The sequence below is a fragment of the Gadus chalcogrammus genome, chromosome 7 (assembly GCF_026213295.1).
Source record: "Gadus chalcogrammus isolate NIFS_2021 chromosome 7, NIFS_Gcha_1.0, whole genome shotgun sequence".
Classification (NCBI taxonomy): domain Eukaryota; kingdom Metazoa; phylum Chordata; class Actinopteri; order Gadiformes; family Gadidae; genus Gadus; species Gadus chalcogrammus.
Genome location: NC_079418.1, coordinates 30,786,268 through 30,810,866, shown reverse-complemented (window position 1 = coordinate 30,810,866; position 24,599 = coordinate 30,786,268). Strand labels below are relative to the sequence as shown.

The window sequence follows — 24,599 nt, the reverse complement described above, 5'->3', positions numbered from 1 at the left end:
AGCACCTTTTGTGAGTTAACTAGTTGGTTGACGGTCCGTGTGAATAATAGTTTCGTTTATTTGTCTCCCTCATCCTCGTTGATGTTTTGATGTCATTTGTAGTTCTTGTTAGCAAGGTGATTTTTAATTATAAATTCGCACCATCTTTAAACTCGATCTCCAAGCCGTTTTAAACACAGTCAACACAGAACATAAAATACCAAGCAAAAATGAATTTATAAACTTTATACACAAACAGGAATCTTTCTTTATAAGCAGTACAAAGCATAACCTCTTGGGCTAAGACGCTAAGTCATTTAAAAGTGTTTCTTCGTCAATCTAAAACGATTTGATCTTATCCTTAGTTGGCAGATTGCTATGTGTTTATTAGCAGTAGATGGATGGAATGGAACAAGTTCTATAAATGACAGAAATGTTCAAAGCTGCATGGGAAGAGTGTCCAATGAGGAATCACCACAGAGTTTCACCGGGGCAACACATTCAGGTAAAGCAACACAAGACAGGTTAAAACCAACACATATCTAGCATTAGCATTGAAATGCATACAGTAGAGCTGGGAACAAAACCTCGAGAGTAATGACAGCCGGCAGCGAACACTCTAGAAGAGCTGGAGGAGGAGAATCACATGACTTCAACCCCATCCACCTCCTGCTCATCCAACTCCACACCTCCCACTGTGAGCGGCCATCTCCTCCCTCTCCTCATCTCTTGCTCCCTATTCTCCCCACTCTCCTCCGCCAGCTTCCTCCTCTCTCTCCTCCTTCTCCTCCCTCTCTTCCACCTCTCCCCCCCTCTCCTCCACCTCCCTCTTTTCCACCCCCCCCCCCCTCTCTCTCTCCCCCCCCTACACCTCCCTCTTCCACCTCTCCCCCCCTCCTCCTTCTCCTGTTCCTCCCTCTCTTCCCCTCTCTCCGATCCTCCTCCTCCACCTCCCTCTCCTTCACCTCTCCTCCTCCACCTCTTCCTCCTCAGTGCAGCTTCAGCAGCAGGTCTTGCAGGGCCTCCAGGCCGACAGCAGAGTTCCCCAGCTGGGTGGCCAGGAGGAAGAGGCGTCTGTCCTGGGTCACGGAGCCCAGAGAGAGCCCCTCATGGAGCTCAGTAACACCCAAAGCATCGGCCTGGTCCTGGGACAGACAGACACACCTCTTACCTGGACAGCTCCTGAATCACTATACAGGTACTGTAAACGTATATAAAACATCGTAAAGCCGTCCCCCAGGTCAGTTGGCCTGGCCATGGTACTCTTTTCTATGCTGCGCTATGCTATGCTAAACTATGTTATAGTATATTAAAACGATGCTAGTGGTGTAGTATGCTATATAAGCACTTTGCTGACGTAGCCTACCTGTTTGTTAGCCAGCACCACCACTGGCAGATGCCGCTCCATATTCAGCAGGAGCTGCAGTTCCTGTCTGGCCAGCGGGAGGCGCTGGCGGTCGGAGGCGTCCACCACGTACACCAGGATGTCCGTCTTCCTCAGGTACTCCAGCCAATAGCACCGCAGCTCCTGGTCACCCCCGACTACAGCGCAGAAACAGAGTTTTCATGTCGTTTCACCATCATCGACGTCGTACTCAAATACTCCGATTTTAGCGTCACCAGGCTAGGGTGCTAGCGCAGAAACATAGCATTCCGGTTGTTTTACCTTCACCAATATCATACTCGTATCAGGCTAGGGTGCTAGCACAGGTAGCAGCACTAGCATGCTCTTTCTGGACTATAAACCAAGTAGTTTGAGATAGGGGTGAGATGTTTACTCGGCAGCCGGATCGAGCTCCAGTAGCTTCATGGATATCTGCTGGTTCATGGACCCCAGAGGGCTCTGAAGACATGAAGAGTCCTCATTTATTCATCCGCTGAACTAATGGCTCCCGGAAGAACTCAGCGGGGAACATCCAGCAAACAGACAGTCCTCACATCTGCTGCAGCACCAGAACTCATTTCAAAGATCCGGCAGAATGATGTGGTGTGAACGGCTGAATAAGTGGTGTGAAGGGATGAATATGTCCTTTGCTTCCTCTGAAGTCGTGCTTTTATTTTGAGTCGAGTTTTATAACCGAATATGTAATGAGAAACATGTAATCCATAGGTTACATAATATCGAATTTAATCCATAGTCTAATCAAATCCCTTATCCGTAGTAAACTTTTAACTAGTCTTACCTAGACTACTCTAACCATGCTCCATATCCACACTAGTCTAATCCAATCCAGTCAACTCTCAACTAGTCTCATCTAGTGTACTCTAACCACTCTCTGAAACCACCCTAGTCTAATCGAATCCAGTCAACTGTCAACTAGTCTCATCTGGTCTACTCTAAGCAGGCTCTGAATCAACACTAGTCTAATCTCTCAACCAGCCTCATCTAGTCCACTCTAACCACGCTCTGAATCCAAACTAGTCTCATCTGGTCTGATCTAGTCAGCTGCAGCTAAACTCTGACTCCACACACCAGTGCGGATTTCTTCAGAGGAACACCCGCGGGTCAGCATCTGGTGTCTCCGTGGAGGCGGTTGCTAGGCAACAGGATTGGGATGTGGTTTTGAGCTGGTGTCGATGGGGGGTAGGTAAACAGCTCCTGCGATGTGTTTGCTGACTAACGGCCGTCCGTTGCCCTGGCGACCTGCCAACCGCCCCCCTGGCCCCGCCCCTCCCGGAGACCTCCGGGTCGTTTTTGTTTGAATGTGGGGAAGAATGGAGACCATACAGGCGGCAGAAACACAGAGGGAACAATCCCTTGTGCCCCTTGGTCTCTGACCCGGGGAACACCGAGGAGACCGGTCGCGAAGCTGGGATTTAGGACGTTCCTTTGGGCTCAGTTAGGGGTCCTGGTGGCGTGAGACTTGGTCCCCTCATAGGGACTTCTGAGCATGAAGGGGCCGTCAGACAATATATTGTACTGTTTATGTACTTCATATAGATGGCCAAAGTTTTAGCCGAATGTCGTCTGTCTCTCTCAGTGTCTGTCTGAACTTGCACTATCATGGGGCATTTTACACGCACGCGCACACACACACACACACACACACACACACACACACACACACACACACACACACACACACACACACACACACACACACACACACACACACACACACACACACACACACAGATTTAATTATAAGTGGGAACCGGGGATTTCCAAATGATGATTTCGGCATGGCCGCCCAAAGCGTTTAAGTATTTCTTAGTATTACTAACCCGAGTTTTTGATATGACATGATGTTTTTTAGTAACATCAATACACAGATGGCTTATCTAAACCTATGGCATTAATAAAACATTGTTATCGTGTAGTTATTAGCTGTGTTAAAGTGAATCCCGTTGGAATGTCCCCGGCGCTATCGACAAAGAGTTGCTCCGACTTCGTACTGAAACTGGATCGTGAAGGTACAGCGCTCCAACGCCCACTTTACATCCCGCTACACACCAACACAGCAGTAGCTCCTAGAAGCACAGGTTGTAGTTCTAAAGGAAGAGGTTCTAGGTCTAAAGAAAGAGGTTGTAGTTCTAAAAGAAGGGGTTGTAGTTCTAAAGGTGGGGGTTGTAGTTCTAAAGGAAGGGGTTGTAGTTCTAAAGGACAAGGTTGTGGTCCTAAAGGAAGAGGTTGTAGTTCTATAGGAAGGGGTTGTAGTTCTAAAAGAAGGGGTTGTAGTTCTAAAGGAGGGGGTTGTAGTTCTAAAAGAAGGGGTTGTAGTTCTAAAAGAAGGGGTTGTAGTTCTAAAGGAGGGGGTTGTAGTTCTAAAGGAGGGGTTGTAGTTCTAAAGGAGGGGGTTGTAGTTCTAAAGGAGGGGGTTGTAGTTCTAAAGGAGGGGGTTGTAGTTCTAAAGGAGGGGGTTGTAGTTCTGCAAGGCATCTTACTTTCCAGGAAGTCCAGCTGGTGGGCGGAGCCTCGCAGGCTCATGAAGTTGAAGCCTCTGGTTGGACGGCGGTGCCCCGGCCTGGCGACGCCCCCTGGAGCCCCGCCCCCTAAGGTGAGACAGTGCAATAGGCTGCTCTTCCCGGCGCCGTCCAATCCCAGGACCAGGACCTGCTGCTTCTTATCCTCCGCCCGCGACTCCTGGGGGTCAGAGGTCAGAGTCATTAGGAGAAAGACGCACTGTCTAACCTCCACCTGCTCCTTAATGACCTGTCTCTGTACTGTCTAACCCCTACCTGCTCCTTAATGACCTGTCTCTGTACTGTCTAACCCCTACCTGCTCCTTAATGACCTGTCTCTGTACTGTCTAACCTCCACCTGCTCCTTAATGACCTGTCTCTGTACTGTCTAACCCCTACCTGCTCCTCAATGAACGGGATCTGTACTATCTAACCCCTACCTGCTCCTTAATGACAGAGATCTGTATTAACTGGCTAACCCCTACCTGATCCTTAATGACAGAGATCTGTATTAACTGGCTGACCCCTACCTGATCCTTAATGACAGAGATCTGTATTAACTGGCTGACCCCTACATGCTCCTCAATGATGGGATCGTACTGTGCGTGCGGAGCCCGGAGAGAGGGACGGAGAGAATTTGAGGGGGGATAGGAAGTCTCTCTATCATTCAGATTCCCTGCTCTCTCCATCTCTCCCTTTCTTTCTCAATAATACTCTTGATTGTTTGAAATAAATGGAGGAAGAGAGAGCAGTGAGACTGAAGACAGCAAAGTTAGCAGTGAGAATGAAGGAGGTGAAGACAGTGATGTTGGCAGTGAGCATGAAGGAGATGACGACAGTGAGCATGAAGGAGAGGAAGACAGTAACGTTAGCAGGGAGAATGAAGGAGAATGAGCCAGTGATGTTGGCAGTGAGAATGAAGGAGTTGAAGACAGTGATGTTGGCAGTTGAGTCAGGAGCACTTTTGTATTCAGCATTACCACCTCGCTTCAGCACACATTCAGCACAGCCCTTCACACCACATATTCAGCCATTCAAACGACATATTCATCCCTTCACACCACTTATTCAGCCGTTCACACCACATATTCAGCCATTCACACCCCATATTCAGGCTTTCACATCACTTATTCAGCCCTTAACACCACATATTCAGTCTTTCACACCACTTATTCAACCCTTCACACCACTTATTCAGCCATTCACACCAGATATTCAGCCTTTCACACCCATTCATGGCAGATATTCACCCATTCATACCTAGCAGAATTAAAGACAGTTTGCTCTCTAATTCTTTCCTCGGATCAATATTATCTTCTGACTGGGTATCCCAAGTAGCGTCAAGAGTGAGCAATCTGTGTACAGTGTTGGGGGAGGCGTGTGTGGGTGCGTGCGTGCGTGCGTGTGTGTGTGTGTGCTTATTACCAAGAATTACAAATTTTACTAGATAAGGTGTGTCTCTATAAAAACGCACAACACATGCACGTACACACCAGAACAAACACACACACAGTAAAATAATTTGAGGTCAGGTGCTTGTGGTCTCATATATATATTTACAGAAAGTTCCAGAAACAATCTAGAAGTTCTCCCTCCATGGCGTTTAAAACGAGCCATTTGGTATTGAAATGAGCTTCTAATCTGTGATGTGAGAAGGCGAATGGATTCACTGTCTCCCTAACAGGCTCAGAGACACGCGGCTGAACCGATACTACTGAATGAATCTCCTGAGCAGACTGCCAAAACGCACTCAATACTGCGTGTGTTCACTCGTGTCTTTTCTGTTATTCAACAGTAATAACCATCACCCTTTCCCTTCTTCATCACCATCCTAGCCAGTACCCTTCATCGACATCATTATGACTCACATCGTCAGCATATAGGTCTAGGTCTTTCTTACTGTCTACCTCAACTGTAGAGCAAGGAATTTCCACTGCCTAGGTAGGTGTGCGATTCCACTGTGAGATTCTCACACGCACACACACACACACACACACACACACACACACACACACACACACACACACACACACACACACACACACACACACACACACACACACACACACTTGGGCTTGGGACAGGCCATTCACACACATATTCGTGTATTCATGTTCGTGCATTTATATACATTTATCGATATTAATTGCTTTATATTTATTCGATATTTTATATTTATGTGTCTGTGTGACTCATGCTAACCCTGCCAGTAGGCTACACAACCGCTCTGTCCCCCAGCAGGACCCCACGCCGTCCCACCTGCGGCCCGGGTCCAACCCTCTGCTCCTCACCTCGGTCAGCATGCTGTACTCGGCCTGGGGGCTCCACAGCTTCCTCTGGTAGAAGAAGTTGAGCGCCAGGAAGAGCGCGGAGCCCAGAGCAGCCGCCGCGGCCGACAGAGCGACGGACACATGGCGCAGAAAAACCATGGGAGACCTGTGGGCTGGACGGAGAGCGACGGGTCTGCCCGGACACGCCGGCGGCTGCTTCTGGACGGGCGGCGACGGTGAAGTTGGGAGCCGGTGTTGGTGGTATGTGGTGGTTGGTGGTGGGTTAGTGCCGAGACTGATCCCGTATGGACCGGACCCTGTGTGGTGTGGTGGTTGAGATACAGTGAACCTGCAGGAGAGATGTTCCCTCCTCTGTAAGGGCAGGGCTTAAAGTCAACCGATAGGCAGCCGGGTGTGAAGGTGCAGGGAGGGCTGCTCACATTCACATCTTCAGCCTCGGATATTTCGCACGTCTGGGGACAGCTGCGTGCGCATGTCCCGGTCCGTCCTACGTTCCGGTCGGTGGCCGCCCTGCAACGATGGTCTCTCCGGTTCAGCGGACTTTGAGTCCTACTTCCCAAAGAGCTGGTGATGCTTTTCCTCGTCCATGCTCTCTTTCTTGCAGCGATGTGCTGCATTCCCCGTCCCTGTTCATATCCTCGTTAGCGGTAGACGATTATATTTTCTCTTTTTGCCCTTTTCTTGACGGTTCAGCCCAAAACAACAAACACATGCGTCCTCTTGACCGCTCAGTCCCCACCTGTCTGCCCGCACCTGTCTGCACCTGTCTGTCCGCCCGTCCATCTGTCCGAGGCTTCACTGACATTATCTCTCTGAAGTCCGGGAGAACAGCGACAAAAACACTTAATGCAGGAACAAATTATTGTATTCAGATACATGGCGTAATTATCGAGTTGGTCAAACTATTTTATTGACTGGAAACGACTAGAACCCACAACAAGCAGCATCGACTTTCTTCCTGACCTAACCCGTGGGGCCACTAGAGGGCGCCGGAGGACTGGGAGTCAGTTTGGTTCTGCAAATACAAGGCATAACTTATTATTATTTTAGTCGTATTAAAGTATTTGAATAAGTATTATGTAAGATTATAGAATAAAGTATTGTTGATACTAGTATTAAAAAAACATCCGTCTCCTACTAACGAGTTGAAAACCCATCTGGTCACCACACTAAAACCTCCAGTGGTAAAGGATAGAGAAAAATAATACATAGTGAGTGTAGAGATACAGAGAGAGCAATAGCCTATAGTGGATTCTATGAGAGGGAGAGAGAAATATACAGGGAAACATACGGACAGAGACAGGGGGAGAGAGGGAGAGGGAGAGAAACGAGGGAGAGAGAGAGAGAGAGGCAGAGGGGGAGATAGAGAGAAACAGACAGACAGACAGACAGACAGACAGACAGACAGACAGACAGAAGGAGAGAGGGAGATAGAGAGAATCAGAGAGGGAGAGAGGGAGATAGAGAGAGAATCAGAGAGGGAGAGAGGGAGATAGAGAGAGAATCAGAGAGGGAGAGAGGGAGGGAAACAGAGGGAGAGAGAGAGACAGAGAGAGAAAAGGGGGAGCGAGAGACAGACAGAGGGAGAGGGAGAGAGAGAGATCACCTGTACACTGAGGTGACGTCACCAGGCTCCATCGCGAGTCTTCGTCAGAGCGACCAGCAGCGACCGACCCAACAAGTCTACGGGGATCTACTTTTCTACTTCCCCCCCCTGGAAAACAGAAGAAAAAACTCCTTCAGACTCATCTGAACTCGGAGGAAAGGTGCATACGGTGCCCGGGACACGTAGCAGACCCACCGGGACCCCGCGGACACCGGAGACAGCAGTTTAGTGTTTAGTGAACGAGTCGCTAGCCTCGGCTAGGCTAACCAACATGGAGGCGGACCGTGAACCTCTGGGTCTACACTAGTCCCGGTCCAAACTTGTCCTGGTCGACCCCCGGACTGGTCTGAACGGATCTGGGTCTGAACTAGTCTTGGTCTGGGTCTAAACTAGTCCTGGTTCGGGTCTACACGGGCCCTGGTCTAAAGGAGTCCTGGTTCGAGTCTGCATGAGTTCAGACGAGACCAGCTGACACATGGATTTAAGTTCAAACCGGTTCTATGAAGTTCGGTGTTAATGAAGTGGTCTGTGCTATAGACTATTCTCTATGGATCGTGGACATAGAAGTAATCCCCAGTGAAGAGGAGAAGTCTAAGGGGGTGGATGCTCGTCCTGGAGCGATCCTGTCTGGGAGCACATTTACATATGTTGTGTTTGTGAATGAGGGTTCAAACTACTACGAAACTGGTTCCTTGTGGATTAATAAAGTGCTGTGAATCCTGATCAACTTCTGGACATCAGTGGCTGGTCATCCACTCTGGGAATGAAGTTGTGTTCAAGTGCAAACTATTTCAAGTAGAACGGGTCCACCGTTTATCCCGACTGCGGTGAGTGGATGCTGGGACGGCGGGACCATGATGTGGATTACCGCCTAATCGGCACCGCCACCGGCCGGGAATCTGAAGGACATCAAGATGGAGAAGAGCACTGAAGCGACGTCCCGTACGGGGGAAGCAGTCAAAACGGGGCCAGGCTGGATGGTACTGGGTTAGAGGATTTCTTCGGCGGGGTATTTGATGGAGACTCGTCTGACATGCCCAGGAAGGAGCAGCCACTGCCCCAGGGTTGGGAGGAAGCCCGCGACTTTGACGGGAAAGTTTACTACATTGATCACATCCACCAGGCCACCAGCTGGATCGACCCGAGAGACAGGTAAGACACACTTGGGGCTTGGGTCAGGACAGTCATTGTTTTTGAATCCCAAATGAAAGGTTCTGGTTTCGATACCCAATGTCAACCATCCCTGAGCATGATGCTCCCTTTCCACTACCTCCACCTTAATGACCTGTCTCTGTACTGTCTTACCCCTAGATGCTTCTTAATGTCATGTCTCTGTACTATCTAACCCCTACCTGCTCCTTAAGGACCTGTCTCTGTACTCTATAACCCCTACGGCTCCTTAATGACCCGTGTCTGTACCCCAACCGGCTAATTAATTACATGAATCTAAAAATAATTCTCTGTATGTATGTAAAGAAACACTTGATAAATAGTAGTAAAGTTTGGTTTGTTGGTCTACACCTATTGTTTGATGGTTCAAAGCCCTCACAGATTAATGTAGATAGTTTCCCTGGCTGGTGATGGGTGTGTGTGGTTGTAGTGACGAGGCAGCCACTCTATGGAGGTGTTGGAGGGGTCGCCTCCGACAGGGAAGGTGCCAGGTCTGACTTCCCGAGAGGTACCCCCACCTCCTGGTAACAGGAGGTGGGTCATGTGGTGGGACAGGAAGCACTGCCTCATATTTCACGGTGGTCAGATGGGTCCCGGCCCTCCCACTCCCCACAGCATCACCGTCTGGACAAAAGCTACATGGGGTCCACCAATCAGAGAGCACAGGCAGAGCGTGAAGGGTATAGGCAGCATCTATGGTAGAGAGCATGCAGGTGTATAGTATCTATGGTAGAGCATGCAGGATAGAGCACGCAGGTGTATAGCATCTATAGTAGAGAGCATGTAGGTGTATAACATCTATGGTAGAGCATGCAGGATAGAGCATGCAGGTGTATAGCATCTATGGTAGAGCATGCAGGTGTATAGCATCTATAGTAGAGAGCATGTAGGTGTATAACATCTATGGTAGAGCATGCAGGATAGAGCATGCAGGTGTATAGCATCTATGGTAGAGAGCATGCAGGTGTATAGCATCTATGGTAGAGCATGCAGGATAGAGCACGCAGGTGTATAGCATCTATAGTAGAGAGCATGTAGGTGTATAACATCTATGGTAGAGCATGCAGGATAGAGCATGCAGGTGTATAGCATCTATGGCAGAGAGCATGCAGATGTATAGCATCTATGGGAGAGCACCGATGGTAGAGACTGCAGGTGGACGGTATCTATGTTGTAGGATCTATGGTAGAGCACATGCAGTGTAGAGCATATATGGTAGAGCATCTACGATAGAGCATGCAGGTGTAGAGCATCTATGATAGAGCATATATGATAATTCAGTGAAGCGCATCTATGGTAGAGCATTCAGTGTAGAGCAGATCTATGGTAGAGCATTCAGTGTAGAGCATCTATGGTAGAGCATTCAGTGTAGAGCATCTATGGTAGAGCATGCAGGATAGAGAATGCAGGTGTATATGGCATCTACGGTAGAGAGCATGCAGGTGTATAGCATCTATGGTAGAGCATGTAGTGTATAGTATGTTATAGCATCTATGGTAGAGCATGCAGGGCAGAGCATGCAGGGCAGAGCATGCAGTGTAATAGGCTTATCATACATGCCTGGTGGGGTCTAGCAGCTCGGGCGCTCCACAGAGCGCTGGTTACACAAGGCTCCTTGTAGGCTCCTAAAGACCCCCAGACTTTGATACCAAATCCTTTAATGGCCCTGAATTCCTCCAGGCTTACGGCCAGCTTTGTTTTTTTCCAACTGCTCCTTTGCTTGGCCCTGCTGAGGACATCATGGCTCTGAGACCAAAGGATGGCTTTACCACAGTAACCCCCTGCTAAGGGAATAGTACTAAGAGAACACACAATGATCAGAGCACAGCCTCGCTGAAATGTTCTTATCGGTGTACGTTTTGTTGTGCAGGCGCCAGGCTTTGCTTCCCCCTCAGGGGGCCTGAGGTGTTTGGCAAGTATTTCCGTGTGAGCGATGCACAAGAGCATCATTGAGCTCAGGTGGTGGCGGGAACGTACAAGTGCATACTTTACATACTTGTAGTTCACCGTGACACATGACTCTGAGCTGGGCCAGAAACGAGGAGAGTCTGTTTCTTGTTCAGGACTGGGTTGTATCAAGTGTAATTTCTGCAGGTACCGGCAACTATGTGAAGCCGACCTGCCAATGAAGAGAGCATACACAGCCTGTCCTGTGGACTCTGTCTCCTACCTGGTACTTTGACCCAAAGCGTTCCTGACAGAATCTGGATGGGCCGAGCTTGGCCTGCACCATAGGACTGTTTCTTGGGCTGAAGACTGGCCTTCATGTTGGGTCTCTGGTAGGACTGTTTCATGGGCTACAGGCTGGTTCTCTGGTAGGACTGTTTCATGGGCTACAGTCCAGCTCTCATGGTGGTTCAATGGTTTATTCTCCTACCTTCGCTGCCTCTTTCTAAATAGCCAACATGGTTTGTGGGAAAGTCATAGTAATCATGGTAAACCGTTGATTCGATGGTTTGGTCAAAGCATTTCAAGTAATTCCTCTCATCTGGTAGTCATCAGTAGACGACCGGTCTGCTGGGGGCTGTGGACTCAGCACGTTAAATCATGTGCTTTTCTGTTGGAAACTATTACACATGCCTGAATACCTTGCACCCTTGCCAGGTTAATTACTACTACTCTTTATCATGACCACAATCTGCTGGTCATCGTCACACAGTCCACCGCAGCCCACAGGCAGCCCACAGACCAACAATCTAGTAGGGCTTTGACTTTTGCCCAAAAATCCTATTCGAAGTTTGTTTGTTTATTAATATTAATATTCAAATATTTATTAATAATGTTTTGACCATTAAATGCCTTCAGTAAGACCTGGATTGGGCTTCGCGAGGTTGGTTTACCGGCGTTGCTATGGTTACCGGTCTTGCGCGTTCCAACGTTTTATTAGGTTTCTAATAAATCGCTGTCTAATCAATACTTCATTCACTGCCTCTTCCGTGGTCATTACAATATTATGAATAGACTGCGTAGGGTTCTCCGACGTCTCTCCCTCTTGGCCTGCCCATAACAGGTTCGAATATTAAGGGCTGCCTAATATTCGTTCGAATTTTGATTTATTTTTTGACATTCGAATTATATTCGAATAACGAAGTTCGGAGTCAAAGCCCTACCATCTAGTCAGCTGCTGCTGCCTGGTGGACTCCAGGGACTCCTAGCGTCTTGCTTGTGGAACATCACCGGTTGTTTCCACTGGTTTGAGGCAATGGAACCGCCGCATTCACAATGTCAGATCGGTAGGGTATTACAGGTACCCAAATTAGTGGTTTAAAAGTAAAACCCGAGCAAGGTCCGTGCATGGTTTGTAAAATTTGAGTCTTCATATCAAGCGGCCTACTGTGATAGGCCTACATTCGACCCAGGCCAAGTTTGACACAGGCCTACTGTCGAGACAGGCCTACGGTCGACGGAGGCCCACATGATATGACAGGCCTACTGTCGATACAGGCCTACGGTCGATACAGACCTATGATCGACGGAGAGGCCCACATGATATGACAGGCCTACTGTCGATACAGGCCTACGGTCAACGGATGCCCAGGTATGACAGGCCAACAGATCAACAGATGACTTCTGCCTTAAAGTTACAAAGTAATTTGTAACTTAATTCTGAAGTAACTGAGAGCATGAAGACGAATGGTAACTTTCGTAGCTGGCTTTTCATCCTATCTTTACATTTTGAAGATAGGACTATTGAAGGTTGGTGTGGTGTTATGCAATGTTCCATAAGGAGAAGATATCTGCTGAAGGTATCTTTGGGTTCATCAGGAGAAGAGGTTGTTGCTGTAGTAGCTGAAGGTATCTGTGGGTTCCATCATGAAAGAAAAGAGGTTGTTCCTGTAATTGAAGGTATCTGTGGGTTGCATCAGGAGTAGAGATTGTTCCGGTAATTTAAGATATCTGTGGTTTCCTGGTTAGTCTGTTGTGTTTGTACATTCCTTAGTCTGCCATATTGTCCTTCCAACCCCTGTGGTGACGCACCCAACACATTCTACCAGCTGAATGGAATGTTATCTGACAGTCACCACGTTGAGGGAGGGAGGGGGCGAGCGAGGGAGGGAGAGAGGGAGGGAGGTTTAGGGAGAGGGCGGGAGAGAGGGGGCGAGAGAGAGAGGGGGCGAGAGAGGGGGTGAGAGGAGAGATGTTTTTGTTTTGTTCAAGGCAATGTTGTTTTTATATTTTTGTTTCCATGTTCGCGTGAAGTTCACACCAATGAAGCGTATCAAACTTGTACAGATATAGAGAGAGACAGAGATGAATGAGAGCATTAAACAAGAGATGGAGCTGTGTGTTGGGGGGGGGGGGGGGGGGGGGGGGGGGGGGGGGGTTTGAACCTTGAACACCTATGAAACATATTTGAATGCCTGATAATAAAAGAGGTAAGGAATGTAAATTGCACTCTCTGACTCACCGCATAGCTATGTGGCCTAGTGAGCTATGCTACCTAGTGAGCTACGCTAGCCAGTGAGCTATGCTACCTAGTTAACCAGGTTAGTTAGCTATGCTACCTGGTTAGATATTCTGCCTAGTTAGCTATGCTGCCTCGCTAGTTTCATGTTAGCCACCTCCAGCCTTGACAGGTGGCATTACCATGGCGTTTGAGGTCCCAGCAGGGGGTGGTTCACTCACATGCCTGTGGGCGCGTGCGTTCAGCTGAAATGTGCACGCACATTCTTTCCCAGCCAGTAAAACCGGATTAACCGGTCGTGCGGCTAGCTCCCGGCGGCTAGGTGAGAGTGCTGGGCTCTGCTCAGTCAGCAAGCGGAACCGGGGGGGCCTGGGCCAGGGTCTCCTGCTTCTGACGCTGAACACAAGATGCACCCCTAGCTGGACACGAGCCCTCCTCCCAGTCAAACCATCAGCACTGACCTCCTCCTCCCAGTCAAACCATCAGGACTGACCTGCTTCCAGATAACTACACAGGAGTGACCTCCTCACAGTCAAACCATCCGGACTGTCCTCCTCCCAGTAAAACATTCAAACATTCAGGACTGATCCCCTCCCAGTCAAACCATCAGCACTGACCTCCTCCCAGTCTCAAACCATCAGGACTAACCTGGTCCCAATAGAACCATCAGGACTGATCTCCTCCCAGTCAAACCATCAGGAATGATCTCCTCCCAGTCAAACCATCAGGACTGACCTCCCAGTCTCAAACCACCAGGACTGGGAGAAATTCTCTCCCTCTCTCTGTCTCTATGTCTCTCTGTCTCTCTGTCTCTCTGTGTGTGTGTGTGTGTGTTAATGGGGATCTCCCCTCTCTCGGAGTCTCATTCATTATTGAGCAGTAAAGGATCCAGTTTGCTTCACAATGCTTTCTTTGGTGTGTGAGTGTGTGGGGATGTTTGTGGTTGTGAGTATGTAGGGATAAATGTTTGTGTGGGGTGTGTGTGTTTGTGTGTATGTGCTGTTTCTTGTGTGTTTGTATTCAGGCTTGTGGAATAAAGCACTTAGAATATTTAAATATTGAGTATTTCGCAGGGCAACAACAAAGTGAGCACAAGCATTAGTGCAGCAGCCACCAGATGAATGCTGCCCCCTGGTGGAGAGTCACTGCAGCTCTAGGAACCACATGTTGGGGTCAGGGTATCTATCTAAGGATGTGATTGATATCTATACTGATGGTGCTTGTCCATACTGATACTTATTGATACTCTTATTGATACTACGCTCCATACTTTAGTGTCAAGAAGATAGCCATGAAATGAAGAGATGTACATCAGAGAAGTATCGTCATCGTCCTGTGCACAAGAAGACAACTGGCCAGACTCCCAGCGAGGCTGTATCTGGTCTCCCCTGCTACCTTAGCCCTCTTAGCTGAGTAGGACTTGAGTGCCTGGCCGCTCTAACCAACTGACCCCCCCCACCCACCAGTTCGCCAGGTCTTCAAGCTCTCTGCCTGGGTTTTCTGGCGTTGTGCCTGGGTCTTGAGGCCCTGTGCCTGGGACTTCAGTCCTTCTGCCTGGGTCTTCAGTTCTTCTGCCTGTGTCTTCAGTCCTTCTGCCTGGGTCTTCAGTCCTTCTGCCTGGGTCTCAAGGCCCTCTGCCTGGGACTTCAGTCCCTCTCCCTGGGTTTGTCTTCCGGCCTTCTCAGCTGGAAGGCCTGAAGAAAAACCCAACATCCTGGAGTGTGACTTTGATATAGTGATGCAGTGGGGTACTTGTCCATCCATTACTAGGGATTATTGCAACGGCTGCCTTTGACTCACTGCAAGCTCAAACAATGAGCTTGCATTTTCTTATCAGTTTCGTACCAACCTGGTATGAGGATGTTTGATAAGGTGGCTCTGGAAGGGGTTTGGTAACTAGAGTTAGTGGCTGTGGTCATCGCCCTACGTTCAACATCTCCACAACCATAAGCAATGCAAAGTTATTAGGTTATCTCTGGTAGCCATGACAGCTCACACTTACTTCAAACTAAGGCTCCCTAGCAGTTAGGCATTGATGCTATGCTAGCTGTTGATATCGAGCATAGCTTACCAAATGGCGTCCACTGTAGTGAAGGGCTGTCAATCTTACCTATGGATCTTGGTGACGGCCCTATGACCTACTTCTGGGTATTCGAGTTTCGTTGCCCTCGTCCAGCGGTGGAGAACGGGCTGGCCTCCCCTGTCCTCTGACAAAGTGGTAGCTGCTGCACCTGCTACACTCAAGGTGTCAATGGGATTATTTAGGAACATGAATTGCTGAATTGCATGAGTGCTTTAAACGGATGCCAACTGTGCCCTGAGAATCAGATAATGTGTATATATATAGATAAATATGTATATAGTTATGCAGTATATATATCTATAAAAAAAAAAAAGTTTGGTTCCTGTTGGTTGTCAGTTGAGGACATCGGTAGGTAGGGAGCGAATGATAGGTAGTTGTAGGTGGTGCTGTACACAAACGTAATTATAGTTTGCATCCAAACTTTTTTTTATTTATTTATTTATTCCTTTATTTTTAAAGCTCATAAAATAATTTGGGTCCCACATAAATTGACAGGGTCGGTCGGAAACTGGAACGGATTTTTTTATTTTTTTTATGCCCTACACTGAGGCTGCACTGAGGCTACACTGAGGCTGCACTGAGGCTACACTGAGGCTGCACTGAGGCTGCACTGAGGCTGCACTGAGGCTGCACTGAGGCTGCACTGAGGCTGCACTGAGGCTGCACTGAGGCTGCACTGAGGCTGCACTGAGGCTACACTGAGGCTACACTGAGGCTACACTGTGGCTGCACTGAGGCTACACTGAGGCTACACTGAGGCTACACTGAGGCTAGACTGAGTGTGTCTGTGGGGAGTGTGTGTTTATGGTTGTGCGTGTGGAGTGTGCAGTGTGTGTGTGTGTGTGATGGAATGCAGGCGGTTGGGGGGAGTTCTGGCATTCCATTCTTGGTACTGATGAATAACTGTGGCAACCGTGTGTGTGTGTGTGTGTGTGTTTCTTTCTGTCTGAGGTTACAAGACCTCACTACACATGAATTATCTCTCCAACACACAGTTTCATACAATAATTATTAATTATCCAATTCCTTTGGGTAAATATCCTGTTGGGAATAATCAATATTTTGATTATTATTCCATATAGTTTTACCCATTATTGTATTCCTGGTGGTAGTATTTCTGGTGATGGTATTCCTCGTGGTAGTTTTCCTGGAGGTAGAATTCCTGAAGAAAGTACTCCCGGTAGTAGTATTCCCGATGGTTATCGTCCCAGGGATAATCTTCCTGTGTGTTCTCCAGGCAGACCAAACCCCTGTCCTTCGCCGACTGTATCGGAGATGAACTTCCCATCGGCTGGGAGGAGGCCTACGACCCGGTGGTCGGGGCCTACTATGTCGACCACAACACCAGTAAGTACACGTTACCATGACGACCACAACACCAGAAGGTACACGTTACCATGTCGACCACAACACCAGTAAGTACATGTTACCATGGCGACCACAACAACAGTAATTACATGTAACCATGACGAACACAACACCAGTAAGTACATGTAACCATGACGACGACACCGGTAACTTCATGTTACCATGAAGACCACAACACCAGTAATTACATGTTACCATGACAACCACAACACCAGTAAGTACATGTAACCATGACGACAACACCAGTAATGACATGTTACTCATCCACCCCTCCTCCTCCTTTTCCTCCTCCTCTTCCCCATCTCCCCCCCCTCCCCCCCCCGTCCTCCCTCTCCTCCCCCCTCCTCCTCCCCCTCCTCCCCCCCTCCCCCCCCCCCCCCCAGAGAGCACCCAGCTGGAGGACCCGCGGGCCCAGTGGCAGCAGGAGCAGGAGGTGATGCTGAGGGAGTACCTGGAGGTGGCGCACCACGCCATCAGCGCCCAGGAGGAGATCTACCAGGTGAAGGAGCAGCGGCTCCTCCTCGCCCAGCAGGAGTACCAGCTCCTCCACGACACCTGGAGGAACAAGAGCACCTCGCAGACCAGCTGTAAGGAGACACACACGCACGCACACGTGCACGCACACGCACACTGTTGTTTCATGGAGACAAATTAAGAATGACTCAGGCTTTCTTTTTTCAGGTTTTCTTCTCTCTCTGTAGTGTATCAAGGTTATCTGTTGTCTCTCTCTCTCTCTGTAGTGAACTAATGCTATCTGTGGTCTCTCTCTCTCTCTGTAGTGAAGTAATGCTATCTGTGGTCTCTCTCTCTCTCTAGTGAACTAATGCTATCTGTGGTCTCTCTCTCTCTCTGTAGTGAAGTAATGCTATCTGTGGTCTCTCTCTCTCTCTGTAGTGTATCAAGGTTATCTGTGGTCTCTCTCTCTCTGTAGTAAACTAATGCTATCTGTGTGGTCTCTCTCTCTCTGTAGTGAAGTAAGGTTATCTGTGGTCTCTCTCTCTCTCTGTAGTGAACTAATGCTATCTGTGGTCTCTCTCTCTCTGTAGTGAACCAAGGTTATCTGTTGTCTCTCTCTCTGTAGTGAACTAAGGTTATCTGTTGTCTCTCTCTCTGTAGTGAACTAAGGTTATCTGTTGTCTCTCTCTCTGTAGTGAACTAAGGTTATCTGTGGTCTCTCTCTGTAGTGAACTAAGGTTATCTGTGGTCTCTCTCTCTGTAGTGAACTAAGGTTATCTGTTGTCTCTCTCTCTCTGTAGTGAAGTAAGGTTATCTGTTGTCTCTCTCTCTGTAGTGAACTAAGGTTATCTGTTGTCTCTCTCTCTGTAGTGAACTCTCGCTCGTCCTCATCCAGCCGCTACGATCCAGAGATCCTGAAGGCGGAGATCATCACAGCTAAGAGCAGGGTGAGAGATGATCAACGTATCAATCATATCAATAAGAACCAATCCCCAATACTGGGTAATAATCCATACTGCTGTATCGGGCAGCACACGTTAACATTCTCTCTCTCTGTCTGTGTCTGTCTCTGTTTACCTCTCTCTGTGTCTCTCTCTCTCTCTCTCTCTCTCCCCCTCCCTCCCTCTCTCTTTATCTGTCTCTGTCTTTGTCTCTCACTCTCGTCTCCCTCCCTTTCTCTGTGCCTCTCTCTCTCTCCCCCTTCCTCCCTTTCTCTCGCCCTTTCTGTCTCTCTCTCTTCCTCTCTCTCCCTCCCTCCCTCCCTCCCTCCCTCTCTCTCTCCCCCTCCCTTTTATCCCCCTCCTTCTCTCTCTCTCTCCCTCCCCCCTTCTCCCCCTCGCTCTTGCTCTCTATCTCAGGTGAACCGGTTGAAGAGAGACCTGTCGTCTATGAAGCAGGAGCTGCAGTTTAAACAGCAGGGATTCGAGACTCTGAAAGGGTGGGTGTTGTTCATCCTCAGGGCCGCTAGTTAGCATGAGGAGTGCTAGTATCAGTAGTAGAACCAGCACCAGTACTGACGTGGTTCTCCTCCAGGATCGACCTGAAGGTGTCCAGCTGTCCCCAGGGCTACCAGCCCCAGGAGGCCCAGGCCATCATGAAGGAGGTGCACTCCCTGAGGGACGCCATCTCCTCTGGGGAGAAGGAGAAGCAAGCCCTCATACAGGTCGGCAACACATACACTCCCTACCGCTCTCTCTCTCTCCCTCTCTCTCCCTCCCTCTCTCCCTCCCCCTCTCTCCCTCCCTCTCTCCCCCTCTCTCCCTCCCTCTCTCCCCCTCTCTCCCTCCCTCTCTCCCCCTCCCCCAATGCTCTCAGACACACTTCTGCCCGGCTGCAGTTGACAGCTGATTTTGTGAGAATTTGTGTCTGGGTCTTTGTTGATGTGTGTGGGTGTCTGTCTTTGTTGATTTGTGTGTATGAATTAGTGTTAGTGTGTGTGTATGTGTGATAACAGATAATCGTGGAGGTCTTTAAACACCCTGTAGGTCTTATATTTTGAAAGTTTATAGCATGCGGCCACTCGAGAGGGTGTTAAAGAGGAATACAGACTGAAGGGACAGCGCCATCTATGGTCAAACACTGGTTACTGTAACTGTTTCTTAGACGGTGAATCCAGAGACATGGCATTGAGGAGCAGGTAGGGGTTAACAGTACACAGACAGGTCGTTAAGGAGCAGGTAGGGGTTAGACAGTACAGAGACAGGTCATTAAGGAGCAGGTAGGGGTTAGACAGTACAGAGACAGGTCATTAAGGAGCAGCTATGGGTTAGACAGTACAGAGACAGGTCGTTAAGGAGCAGGTAGGGGTTAGACAGTACAGAGACAGGTCATTAAGGAGCAGTTAGGGGTTAGACAGTACAGGTAGGGGTTAGAAAGTATAGTGACAGGTCATAAAGGAGCAGGTAGGGGTTGGACAGTACAGAGAGTTCGGGGTTGGACAGTAGAGAGACAGGCAGGGGTTGGACAGTACAGAGTTGGGTAGGGGTTAGACAGTACAGAGACAGGTCATCAAGGAGCAGGTAGGGGTGAGACAGTACAGAGTCGGGTAGGGGTTAGACAGTACAGAGTCGGGTAGGGGTTAGACAGTACAGAGTCGGGTAGGGGTTAGACAGTACAGAGTCGGGTAGGGGTTGGACAGTACAGAGACGGTTAGGGGTTGGACAGTGAGCTGACGTGCGTCTCCTCTCCAGAAACTGGCGGTGCTGAAGGACGGCTTCCCGCTGGACTCGGGCTCGGAGCAGGAGCTGTGGGGCAGCAGTCTGTCGCTGGGGCCCTCGGAGCTGTCCCTGCCTCGCCTCTACTCCGAGGCCGGCTCGCAGACAGACATCCCCGCCGAGGTCAGCGCACATCCGCCGTAATCCCGCATAATCCCTGACGGGGGTAATCTGATAATGTGTGGCTGGGGTCTCTGATCCCTTTTTAATATCCAGCCTAATGTGTGGAGGTCTGGGAGCTCTCCGACTAGGTATGTGTCCATGGATGGAGTACAAATCGCTGTATATGTATCTTTGTATCCGTACTTTGTATCCATGGATGTAGTATATATCTATCTATGGATGTAGTACATATCTATCTATGGATGTAGTACATATCTATCTATGGATGTAGACCATATCTATGTATATGTATCTTTGTATATGTACTATGTATCTATGGATGTAGTACATATCTATGGATGTAGTACATATCTATGTAGTACATATCTAATTGTGGGCATGTGTATATTAGTGTGTATCTAAGAGTGTGTCTGTGCTCCAAGTGTGTGTTTTAGTTTTTTTTAGTTTATTAGTTGTCCCCTTAGGGAAAACATTTTTCAGTTTCCTTTCGTCATTAGTATGTATCTAAGTGTGTGTGTGTGTGTGTGTGTGTGTGTGTGTGTGTGTGTGTGTGTGTGTGTGTGTGTGCGTGTGCGTGTGCGTGCGTGTGTGTGTGTTCTCAGGTGGGCAGCAGCGCTAACAACCAGCTGGCCGAGAAGGTTCGCCTGAGTCTCAAATATGAGGAGGCCAAGAGGAGGTACGGCACCTCCTCATTTACTCACTCACCTCCTCATTCCTCTCCTTGCTCACCTCCTCGTTGTTCACATCCTTATTCACCTCATTCCCTGCGTTCCTCCTACGCCAGCAGCATTATAAACACACCTGTCCACTGATGGGTCAGTCTGTGCTCGTTAGCTCCGACTCGTTAGAGTTCGTTAACTCACCCTCGTTAGTGTTAGTTAGCTCCTCCTCGTTAGGGTCAGTTAGCTCCACCTCATTAGCTCCGACTCGTCAGAGTTCATTAACTCACCCTCGTTAGTGTTAGTTAACTCCTCCGCGTTAGGGTCAGTTAGCTCAAACTCGTTAGCTCCAACTCGTTGTTTGTTTGTTTTGTCCCCCTCGTTGGTGGGAGTAACCCCTCGGACGGATCCCATTGACTTTGATGGGACGGAGCCGCAATGCATTGTGGGTCCATCCGTTCCGTTGGCTCCGTCAAGAAATTTAAAAAAATGTCCAACTTTTCAGGCAGCGACGGATCCGCCAATCAGAGCGCGTATGCTCGGGCTCGGCTGACGTATGCCTCTGCAAAGACCACTCCCCCATCCGTCAGCCGCGCCCTCCGTCATCCGCTGACGGACGGTGCGGTGGGTAGACGGTGTGAGTGTGGCGGCGCCAGTGTGACCAGTATGACCAGTATGACTCCTCCTGCAGGATCTCCGGCATCGAGGTGCAGATCGCGCGGCTGGACAGCGAGGCGTGGCCCGGCCTGCTGGACCCGGAGCGCGACCGCCTGATCCTCATCAACGAGAAGGAGGAGCTTCTGAAGGAGCTGAGCTACGCCCGCCCGCCGCGCCACCTGCAGCCCAGCGACGCCCAGCGCATCGAGAGCCAGAAGAAACGCCTGGAGACCGACCTGCAGGCCGCGCGCCACACCCAGAGCAAGGCCCTGACCGAGAGGTGAGACACCGTCACCTCCGTCACCTGCACCCTAACACACACCCAGAGCAAGGCCCTGACCGAGAGGTGAGACACCATCACCTCCGTCACCTGCACCCTAACACACACCCAGAGCAAGGCCCTGACCGAGAGGTGAGACAACGTCACCTCCGTCACCTGCACCCTAACACACACCCAGAGCAAGGCCCTGACCGAGAGGTGAGACACCATCACCTCCGTCACCTCCACCCTAATTCACACCCAGAGCAAGGCCCTTACCGAGAGGTGAGACAACGTCACCTCCGTCACCTCCACCCTAACACACCTCCACCATAACACACACCCAGGACAAGCCTCCATCCTAAGACCCTCCACCCTCCACCAAGAGTGAAGACCCCACTGCTGCCCAAACACCATAGTCTCTTACCCTCCTCTCCCTCCTCTTCCTCCTCCTCCTGCTCCTCCTCCTCCCTCCCCTCCTCCTCTTCCTCCTCCTCCTCCTCCTGCTCCTCCTCCTCCCCCTCTTCCTCCTCCCCCTCCTCCTCCTCCTCCTCATGCTCCTCCTCCCCCCCCTCATCCTCCTCCCCCTCATCCTCCTGCTCCCTCCCCCTCATCCTCCTCCTCCCCCTCCTCCTCCTCCTCATGCTCCTCCTCCTACTCCTCACCCTCGTACTCCTCCTCCCCCTCCCTCTGTCTCCTCCTCCCCCTCCTCCCCCTCCCCCTCCTCCTCCTGCTTCTCCTCCTCCTCCTCCTCCTCCTCCTCCTCCTCCTCCTCCTCCTCCTTCTCCTCCTCCTCCTCCTCCTCATGCTCCCCCTCCTCTGTCTCCTCCTCCTCTGTCTCCTCCTCCTCTGTCTCCTCCTCCTCCTCCTCTCCCTCCTACTCCTCCTCCTCCTCCTCTTCCTCTTCCTCTTCCTCTTCCTCCTCCTCATGCTCCTTGTCTCCTCCTCCTCCTCATCCTCCTCCTCATGCTCCTTGTCTCCTCCTCCCCTCCTCCTCCTCATGCTCCTTGTCTCCTCCTCCTCCTCCTCCCCCTCCTCCTCCTCCTCCTCCTCCTCCTCATGCTCCTTGCGGTTGTGTGTGCAGACTGCGTCTCCACTGTAAGAGGAACAAGCTGGTCCGGGACCTGGAGTCCTCTGTCCGCCTGGCCGCCTCGCTACACACCCAGCTGAAGAGGTACGCACGCACACGCACTCACACACGCACACACATGCATACACACACACACACACACACACACGCACACAGACGCGCACGCACAAACACACACACACAGACGCGCACGCACAAACACAAATGCACGAACACGGATACGCAAACACGGACAAACAAACACAGACATGCACGCAGACACACACACAGACACAAAGCACACACGGCACAAAAGGTCTAGCACAAATGAGCAGCCTCAAAAAAAGTGCCGACACACTTGCATAGCTCCAGAAGTGCACAAAAAACCCCACACAAACGCACTCACCACATATTGTACGCTTGCCTAAGAGTGTGTGTAAATATTTGCGCGACCAGTTGGTCTAGTTCTTAGAGATGCGTTCATGCTGAAGCTTTAGTTGACATATGATCATAACGATTATCTTAATAGGTGCCATTGTTGTCATACATGAGTAAAGCTGTTTGACTAGCCGAGGCAACGCTGTTGGCTCTGTGTGCCGCCGTTCCTTATCCTGATCAGTTTCTACAGTCAGCTCTGACTCCTCGGTCGCCACATCTGACCTCCAGCCTGTCTAACATCTGACCTTTGACCTCCACATGTCTCAAAACATCAGACCTCTGACCCCAAGCCTGTCGCCTAACCCGTGACCCCCAGGCTGCCTCCTATCACCTGACCCCTTCCCTCCAGCCTGTCTCCTAATATCTGCCCCCCCTCCTCCTGACCTTTGACCTCTGACCCCCAGCCTGTCGCCTGACCCCTTCCCTCCAGCCTGTCTCCTAATATCTCCCCCTGCCCTCCTCCTGACCTTTGACCTCTGCCCCCCAGCCTGCCTCCTATCACCTGACCCCCATCCCGCCAGCCTGTCTCCTAACATCTGCCCCCCGCCCTCCTCCTGACCTCTGACCTCTGCCCCCCAGCCTGTCGGCCAGCACGCTGTCCTGCTCGTCGGGCAGCAGCCGGGGCTCCCTGGCGACCACCTCGTCGCTAGGCTCCACCTCCTCGCTGAGCTTCAGCGACCTGTACCTGGAGCGGGCGCCCGACATGGACCCCGACCTGCAGAACAAGCTGGAGCTGCTGCTGGGGGGGGGGTTCCGCCCCTCCATGGCCATCACCACCATCCACGAGCACGAGGTGGTGAGCGGGGCGGGGCCGGGGGCGGGGCCTCACCCCGAGGGGTCCCCGGAGGCGGGGTCGCCACGGCTACAGGCGCTGAGGCTGACGGAGACGCCGCCGCCGCCGTCGGTCGGCTCCCTGTCCCCCCGCTCCTCCCTCTCCTCCCTCTCCCCGCCCTGCTCCCCGCTGGCCGCCGCCTCCTTCCTCACCCCGGGGGAGGAGGAGGGGGAGGGGGAGGGGGAGGGAGCGCAGGAGCACGGAGGAGGTGCTGGAGGAGAGGAGGAGGAGGACCTGAGGGAGACCACCCCGCAGGGAGTGGAACTAAGAGGTAGAAGACCGCCAACCTGTCTGTCTGTTTGATCGCCTGTCTGTCTCTCCGTCTGTCTCTCCGTCTACCTTTCTGTCCGTCTACCTGTCTGTATGTCTGTCTACCTGTCTGTCTGTTTTATCACCTGTCTGTCCCTCTGTCTACCTTTCTGTCCGTCTATCTGCCTTTCTGTCTGTTTCTCTTTCTACCTGTCTGGTCTAGTCTGTTTTATCTCTCTCTGTCTGTCTATCTACCTGTTTGCTACAGCTCTGTAATTTCAGTTAATCTCCCTCAGGTGTGTGTGTGTGTGTGTGTGTGTGTGTGTGTGTGTGTGTGT

General features: G+C 50.5%; 2 protein-coding genes across 2 annotated transcripts in view; one reads left to right on the top strand and one right to left on the bottom strand.

Moving 5' to 3' along the window:
- Window positions 1–943: 943 nt before the first annotated feature.
- arl10 (ADP-ribosylation factor-like 10) lies at window positions 944–6,488 on the bottom strand. Its single transcript, XM_056595688.1, has 4 exons — window positions 6,174–6,488; window positions 3,865–4,063; window positions 1,346–1,521; window positions 944–1,124 (listed from the first exon to the last, which is right to left on the bottom strand). Exons 1-4 carry the CDS (start codon window positions 6,309–6,311, stop codon window positions 969–971), a joined length of 669 nt encoding a protein of 222 aa, XP_056451663.1. The 5' UTR covers window positions 6,312–6,488; the 3' UTR covers window positions 944–968.
- A 1,122-nt stretch (window positions 6,489–7,610) lies between these two features.
- The window catches only part of wwc1 (WW and C2 domain containing 1), a 25,137-nt gene continuing 8,148 nt past the window's right edge, over window positions 7,611–24,599 (top strand). The window contains exons 1-11 of the mRNA XM_056594562.1: window positions 7,611–8,931; window positions 16,675–16,784; window positions 17,189–17,392; window positions 18,132–18,208; window positions 18,620–18,699; window positions 18,795–18,924; window positions 19,952–20,098; window positions 20,701–20,774; window positions 21,449–21,694; window positions 22,758–22,847; window positions 23,760–24,283. Of these exons, the coding sequence (XP_056450537.1) occupies window positions 8,813–8,931; window positions 16,675–16,784; window positions 17,189–17,392; window positions 18,132–18,208; window positions 18,620–18,699; window positions 18,795–18,924; window positions 19,952–20,098; window positions 20,701–20,774; window positions 21,449–21,694; window positions 22,758–22,847; window positions 23,760–24,283 (1,801 nt within the window). The 5' untranslated portion in view covers window positions 7,611–8,812. The remainder of the gene's footprint in view (window positions 8,932–16,674; window positions 16,785–17,188; window positions 17,393–18,131; window positions 18,209–18,619; window positions 18,700–18,794; window positions 18,925–19,951; window positions 20,099–20,700; window positions 20,775–21,448; window positions 21,695–22,757; window positions 22,848–23,759; window positions 24,284–24,599) is intronic.